The sequence below is a fragment of the Lipotes vexillifer genome, unplaced genomic scaffold (assembly GCF_000442215.2).
Source record: "Lipotes vexillifer unplaced genomic scaffold, Lipotes_vexillifer_v1.1 scaffold1028, whole genome shotgun sequence".
NCBI lineage: Eukaryota > Metazoa > Chordata > Mammalia > Artiodactyla > Lipotidae > Lipotes > Lipotes vexillifer.
Genome location: NW_006779287.1, coordinates 1,203,208 through 1,211,142, shown reverse-complemented (window position 1 = coordinate 1,211,142; position 7,935 = coordinate 1,203,208). Strand labels below are relative to the sequence as shown.

General features: G+C 39.4%; 1 protein-coding gene across 1 annotated transcript in view; it reads right to left on the bottom strand.

Moving 5' to 3' along the window:
* The window catches only part of EFNA5 (ephrin A5), a 284,551-nt gene that overhangs the window by 41,574 nt on the left and 235,042 nt on the right, over positions 1-7,935 (bottom strand). Inside the window, exon 2 of the mRNA XM_007452558.1 lies at positions 4,202-4,494. Coding sequence (XP_007452620.1) covers positions 4,202-4,494 — 293 coding nt within the window. The remainder of the gene's footprint in view (positions 1-4,201; positions 4,495-7,935) is intronic.

Sequence of the window (7,935 nt, the reverse complement as noted above, 5' to 3'; positions counted from 1 at the left end):
CCGGGTACACAAAAAAAAAAAAAAAAAAAAAAAAAAAAAAAGAGTGTAGAGAATGGTATGGATATTATCTTTATATAGGGAGGTCAGAAGAGCCTCTCAGATAAAGACATTTTTTTGGCCCAACCTAAAGCAAGTGAGAGCAAGGGATGTGGATACCTGGGCCAATGAGAACCTCAGGCAGAGAGAAGATAAAGAACCAAGCCCTTGATGTCAGGGGGCGCTGGGTAGGTATGATGAACAAGGAGGACAGGGTGGCTGGAATAGAGACAATCGGCAGAGATGGTAGGACGAGAGGTCCAAGAGGCTGAGGGTGGGGAGGGGAAGAGGACTTGTCTCAGAGGACCTTGTTTGCAGGTTAGAGACTCTGGATTCTGTCTTTGGTGAGACAAGAAGTCTCTGGAGGGCTTTGACAGAGCAGTGACATGAGGAAGGGAAACAGATAGGAGCCTGCCGCACCAGTCAAGACAATGGACGATGGTGGCGTGGATCAGGTGGCCAATATAGAACGAGTTCAATAATTCTAATACGCTGCTCCACTCTCCATTTTCCTTAAAAATATCCCTTTAACTGGCATTTATTGAACATCTACTAAGTAAGGCTTTGGGCTGGGCCATTTTACAGATGTTAACCCTACCCTAGTGTGCAGACCCTATGATAAAATATATTAAAGCTCCAAGAAAGTTTGAAATCATCTATTGCAACCTCATTATTTTACAGATGTGGAAATAGAAACCCAGAGAGATGAGATGATTTATCCAAAATCATATACCTCGTTAGGTCAAGAGAAGGGCCCAGGACTCAGTTTTCCTTACTTTACAGAAGAGGACATTCAAAATCAGCAGTTGTACTAACTTACAAAGATAACTTATGGTGCCCTTATTTATCCCCCTTTGCCTCTTCTGATTTAAAAGTAACGACACAAAACTTCTTTCACACATGTCCTCATTAGGTTCATGTTTATGAGAATCATTTCTAAAATGAGCATTTTTGAAGTTTCTAAAATAACTCTTTGCCTTAGGAAGTCTATATAATTGACTATTGCCATAATCTATTGACGGGCAGTTCTGCAAATCTATCACTGGTAGAAAAACCACCGACCTTCTCTAGTTATTTTAGTATGCCAATCTCTTACCAAAATAACTCCTGTAGATTAAAAACAGTATCTGTCAGATTGAGAAGATGGGCTCAGTCTGCCTGACCGATAATCGGCGATTCCAATAACTTAGTACACTGCCTGTTCCCAAGGAAAGGAAGACGTGGCATAGAGTCGTTCTTGAGACAAATAATGGATCTAGAATCGTGAACGGTATTTTATTTTTCATGTAAACAGGAAACTTCATGAGATATTTCCAACTACTGTATTTTCTTAATTTTGTATAACTTGGAGAAATTAAGAAGGAAATAAAGCTCGTTGAAGATAAAGCAGAACTTGAAAAGAACACTCCGATTTGTGTCCTGAGTCTAAGTGATGAGGTGGACTTCCTGTTATGAACTATTCCTCTTCCCTTCCCCCTCCAGTTCAAGCTTGTATCTGACTTTCGGTCCTCTGCAGTCACCCCTGAGCTTAAGCCTTCCTCCAGCACCTTGAAGCAGGACCGTCAAAAGGCTATAGCTTTCATTTTTCTCTTGGAAAACTTGGAAGAGATTTTAAGGCCTTGAGGAGCTGAAATATACCCCTGGCCTAGTAAGGACATTTTATAAAATTGACAAGTGGGCAGTCAGGCTGGCTCCTGAGATCAGCAGTAGGGCTCCATGTAATGTAATGAGTGTGAAAAGAGCCATTTCCCAATCATCTTGTTCATTCCACGCACGTTAGGAAAGAGGAAAATTAAACTGAGGGCCAATTCTCCCCTAAGAATTCTTTAGTTTAATTATGACCACAGTATATGAAATGTCTGTAAGGTGTCCACTCTCAGCAGTGACAGGAAGAGAGGAAACCCTTTCCCTACTAAAAAGACAGGGAAGGATGCTCTTATGGTTCTAAAACATGATTGAAAGTTCAATTTAACCGATGACCAGGCCACTGCGCTTCTTGTAAATGAACATCTTTTTGCTGCTAATTTTGTGCTATTTTACTTTTCATTAAAAGAAGTAATTCAGGTTAAACTCAGCTGAACAGCAAAAAGCTCTTGGTATTTTGAAGCATTTTGAACAATTACTTTGACAGGAGCCCTTGACAGTTAAATGACTCCGTTAAATGAATGTTACAGAAGACACATAATGATTTTTAGTGAAATATTGAATTGAACCACAAATGAGGAAAAACCAGTCATAAGCACTATGGGTGTATTTGAATAATAACATCTTGCTTATGAACCTCAATGGATTCTATAATTTCTAATAATCATGCAATCAACTAGTGAGCTGGTGAGTATGTTTCCTATCTGAGTGCCCTCTATTCATTTTTGCTTTTTGCTTTTGTTACTGTTTTTTAATCTGAGAAACCATGTGAAAATTTTGAAACTGGCAATAATTTCCTCTTACATCAGTATGATATTTTAGACTTAGGCAATTAATGAGTCTCTGTCTCACAGCTGAAGTCTTCCTTTTTCCTTTCTCTCCTCTGCTGAATGAGATTCTTTCACAAAGTAAAAAATCAGCAAAAGGCAAGAGCCTGAGAACATGTGAATTCACTGTATGCTAGCGTTTCCTCCATCCACGGGACTCAATATTCCTTTTCTTATCTTATGGATCGAACGTGAGATACTATCAAGACCTTTACATGTTTTTTCATGACTAACGACTGAAATATGTACTGAAATAATAAAACGGGTGCTGTTCAATTTCCTTTTTAAATTCAATTCCAATATAAGTGAGAGTGCCCTTGTGATGGGGAAATCCGGCTTATTAGAAAACTCTGTTTTCTGGAGAAGAGGAGCTAGAAATCCTTGTAGACTTAAAACATGTGGGCGAGGAGAGGTGGGGGAGGACACTGGGATTGAAGAAATGAATCAGAAAACCGGGAACGTTCTTTATCTCGGTTGCCTGGCAGGCGGAGGTGCCGAGCAAGCAGCTCAGCACCCTGGGAGGCTCTGCGCTTCCTGATTCTTCCAAGCAGGTGAGGTCCAACCTCCCCGACGTCCCCATGGCTCCCTGCACTCAGGCTCCCTGCACTCAGCGGCATTCAGCAACTGTCTATTTCCACTTTCACAGCCTACTTAAATGTCTGCTCCCCACTAGACAGTCACTCCTTGAGGACAGGGAGTGTCTTTTCATCTTGCATCCCCCAAATTTCTGAGCCATGATAAGCTGGTCAGTAAATGTACTTTTTTTTTTTTTTTTTTTTTTTTTTAGTAAATGTACTTTTGAACAAAGTACTTTTAACATTTAACTCCTTCAGCTGACAGTCAAAACACGTAGGAAAGGCCAGATAGCTTAACTATCTGATACTAGTTAAAGGCAAGTCCAGATACACAGCAAGCTGCCTAAATTAGGTATTTCCTATAACCCTGCTAACTCAACTGTGGTCCATAGAGCAGCAGCAGTGGCATCACCGGGGGAGCTTTCCAAACACCACATCTCGGGCCCCACCCCAGGCCCCCAGAATCAGAATCTGCATTATAACAAGATCCCCAGGTGACCTGTGCACAGTGAAGTTTGAGAAGCATTTACCTAGGATACATGGCCAGTATGATGCCTGAAGAAGTGATGGTGTGTAAGATGGAGAAAAAACCAAGATACTTCACACTCTTTCCTGTTTAAAGACACAGCTGCTCTTAATAATTGTCTTTTCCCCTTGGTGCAAAGAGAGTATTTATCATCAGCTTGCTGACATTTGCAGGAGTTTTGGCTTTCTCCAACTGAAAATGTGGATGATTGAAAGGATATTGCTGACACCTGAATGAGAAATCCAATGACTCCAAGCTATGTAAATTTAATTATTTCCTTTAATTCTTTTTTCAGGAATCTCTTTTTCTTTTCCTGAGCTTTGGTAGCAATTTTCATTTAAAAGAAATACAAGTCAGCAGTGGTTCACTGAACAGGCTGACACGCAATTTCATAGGGGGAGAGGCGCTGTGTGTTTAATCTAATTTGTGCTCTCAATTCCCAGCTAATGTATCTAGGGACCCTGATGTATGCATGTACAAGGAGACATCTATAATGCAGAGTCCAGCACTCTGCAGCTCTCTGAAGCACGGCTAAAAAATCAGTCTGGGTTCTTGCAGCTGCCCTACAACATGATAAATCTCTGTATACTCACAGATGTAGAAATATTCCCGGCCTGGTCTGAATTCAAATCCCAGGGAAAAGGGTGTGAAGAGCTGGAATTTTTCAGAGAACTTCAGTGGTCCATTTGGAGAGTGAGGCCGGTTACATTCCCATCTCTTGAACCCTTTGGAAGTATGGTCGCAGGCACTGTAGCCATCAAAGTTCACCATGTAGAGGACATAACGCTCAGTCTTATCTTCCGGGACTGAGTCCTCATAGTGAGGGCAGAACACATCCAGGTAGTCATTGATACAGACGTCAATGTGGTAGTCACCCCTCTGAAATCTGTTGGAAGAAGAAAAAGATAGGATTATTCATAGAGGAAAGGCTTCCTGCTTGGAATCAGTGGTTGAACCCATTAATAACGCTCAGGCTAAAGATTTATTATAGTAAGTTTTTATTTGGTGCCATATGATTTGAGGCATGGTTTGAATTGTTGCTGTTCCAAATCTAAATAACAGCATGCCATTTTACAGAGGAATTCTATTACCGTTGTTTCAAAGTACCCTACCAATGGAGCGCTTCACGTTCATTTTAAGTATTAAAGGTACTGATTTGCTGTTTTCCTTCCATTGTTAAAATCAGAGTTTTCATATTCCTAAAATAGTGTTTCATTTAATAAATGTTTTTGAATAAATGAGTGAGAAATTTAAAGAATAAATGAATTGTTTTTGTTATAACTGAGACCATTCTTAATTTCCTATGCAACTGTGGACAATTAGAGTGATAAAATTGAGAGAATTAGAATCATAAAATTTAAAAGTTGAAAAGAAAATTCCTAGAACAACACTTCCACTTTAGAGGAAAGTAAAACCCTAAGGCATAATGATGAAGCAATGAGCCACTGAGCCAGACCTGGAACCAGGACTTAGGATCCTAGTTAGGTGTTTCCCTTAGTAAATCTGCTTTTGTCACAAACTCGTTTTAGCCAATCTCTGTTTTGATGCCCTCGCCCTTTCCCTATTAAAGTGAAACCATCTAGGTCGAATGACTTTTCTGCCCATTTCTTTCACTTTCACAGGTTGTGTTCTAGGGCTGGACTGAGGAGTAGAGAAAGTAAGAAGTCAGATGAAAACAGCAAAACCACGGCCGCTTCATCCTGAAAGAGTTAAAATGTGTGCACACAAACACACCACTGCCCACATCACAGTGTCTGCTTCAATTCTTATCTTAAAAAAGTTTTGCTTATTTGTTTTAACTAATGTGCCTTTCCCCATCAACTGAACAGTTGTTCCCAGGACCCAGTGGTGTGTGAAACAGGAACTGTTATGTACACAACTTTCTAAAATCAGAGTGGAAAAGCCTACAAAACCCCTTTGTTTTTAGCTGGTGAGGAAATTCTTCTCTGAGCCCTTAGGAGGGTCATCACAAAACTATGTCACTGCTGAAATACAATGCCCATAAAGTCATAAAATCTTCAAGTCAGACAGTCTCAGGGAGAACCCTTCCCAGTGACGGTGAGCTAGTCTATTCTATCTTTGGATATCTCTAAATGTTAGCAAGTTTCTTCTTACATTGAGCATAAATCCACTTCTGTGTAATTTCTATCCAGTGATCCTACTTCTGCTGCCTGAAATTACAAAGAGCAAATCTAATTCCTCTTCCACCAGGTAGTACATAAAACATTCGGAGATGTCAGCTGTCTCTCTCTCTGTATCCTCCTTTCTCCAGACTTGAAAATCCTGATTCCTTTGGTTATTTCTGGTATAGTTTCCAGACTCCTCATCATACTAGTATTCTGACCCTCTTCACATCTTCTAGTTTCCCAGTGTTCTCCTTGAAATGCAGTACCCACATATAACAAGGACCTCTGACAGGTTGCTGTGAATACTACCTTTGCTCTGGATGCTAAATATTCATTGCCAAAGTCGAGATTCCCTTCTGAAATACACCGCGGTAAAAGTGGAAGAGCTACTTATTTTGAGTGAGCAGAACTAGATCTGCTCCTGGTTGAGTAGGAGAGTCATAAGCCATCCTGAGCCTCAGTTTCCTCACATGTTAAGTAGAATAATAACGAGAATCTTCCTTGCTGACCTCACACAGCTGCTTCAAGCCTCAGATGAGGAAATGTATGAAAAGCACACGTGAATATAAAGCACTGTTACTATTAACAGGATACATTAAAACGGGTAAGTAACAAAGTATTACTTTTTTCAACAATGGCAGTAAGAGTATACAACAGAAATAAAAATAATCCCCAGGTTTCCCCTTTTAAAAATCCCAGAAGAAAGGAAATCATATAAAAATCCTAAATTCTGTCCTTCCTCAAATATCAAATGATCCCCAGAAACTCCTCTTGCTCTGTGCTTCTGAAAAGCAGCATGTTGATTTATGCAAGCGAAATAAGGAAAGATGATCAGATCACTTCTCAGTTAGAGGATCTCAAAATACATAACCATTTTTAAAAACAAGAAAACCCTCAGAAGTATTTATTTCTTTATATCTACAGTGATGACGAAACCAGGTTTTCTTTTTCTTCATTACTGGCAGACAACGATTTGTCAAGATACAAGGAAAGCCTGTGATGCTTTTAAAAGATTTTTGCACATCAAGGTAACATCACTGCCAAAGTACAAAGAAAAGACACTGCAACGTTCAGATAAAAGGGTGCTGGGATGTGAATCATCAGCACTCAGAGTAGGCTGACAGTTCTGGCTGAGAGCCAGACAAGAACTGCAGCAGAAGGCAATGCCCAGATGCACTTTATATTATTATATTATTATTAAAGAGTTTAAAGACATTCAAGGGGGAAGTTTTTCCTTTCCCTAAGTGTCACTCATCTTAGCTTCTACTGGCACTGGACACTGCTTAAAAGTGAAAATTAAGAAAACTGCCACTGTCTGGACCCATGTGGTTATTGCTTTATTCTACAAATTGTCCTAGTTTTCTGGTGCCTCAAGTTTAGCTCCCCTTTTTCTACACTTTTATCCCTGTTAATTCTGCTATAATTTTAATAAAGCAAACCATGAGACTGAAGAGCCATTTTACATTGGGTTGACCAGTTATCCTTTGCTGGCGACAATTTACTTTGTGTGGGGTGTTAAGTGAATCACTGTGGAGCCAATTTTAAACATGAGATTGTCCCAGCAATTAATGCTCATACCCTTCTATGCACATGACAAAGAAATGATTATGATTTACCATAGAATCAACTTACACTTCTGTTTCAGATATTCAATTTGCATAAATTATTTTACTAATGTAAATTTCAAAAAAAAAAAAAAAAAGTGGACAATGTGAACATAAAAACAGTGACCAACTGGAACTCATAAAAGGCATCTGTATAATGTAGCTACGTACAATCCAAAGAAAAGTTGAGAGCTAGATAGACTAAGAGTATCCCAAATTATGCTCTTTGACTACAAAGTCACACTGAATCATTCTTTTCTGGCCTTACTGTGGAGAAGCACATAGGTATGGCTAATATTACTGAGTGGTTATTACGTTACATTCATTATCTCAATTTAATCTCCATCACAACGCCACAGAATAGACACAATTAGTACACCCAGTTAGAGATGAGGAAACTGAGATTAAGAAGTCAAGCAACGTGCCCGGTGTGACAGGAATAATAAAAGGTGGAGGCGGAATTCAAACCCAAGCAGTCTGACCTCAGAAATGAGATTTAATTGCTAAAGTCAAGTTCTTAGGTCCACTCTGTATTTCTCCAGAGGGATAATTCTCATTCTTTTCTTTTTTCTTTTCTTTCTTTTTTTTTTTTTTTTT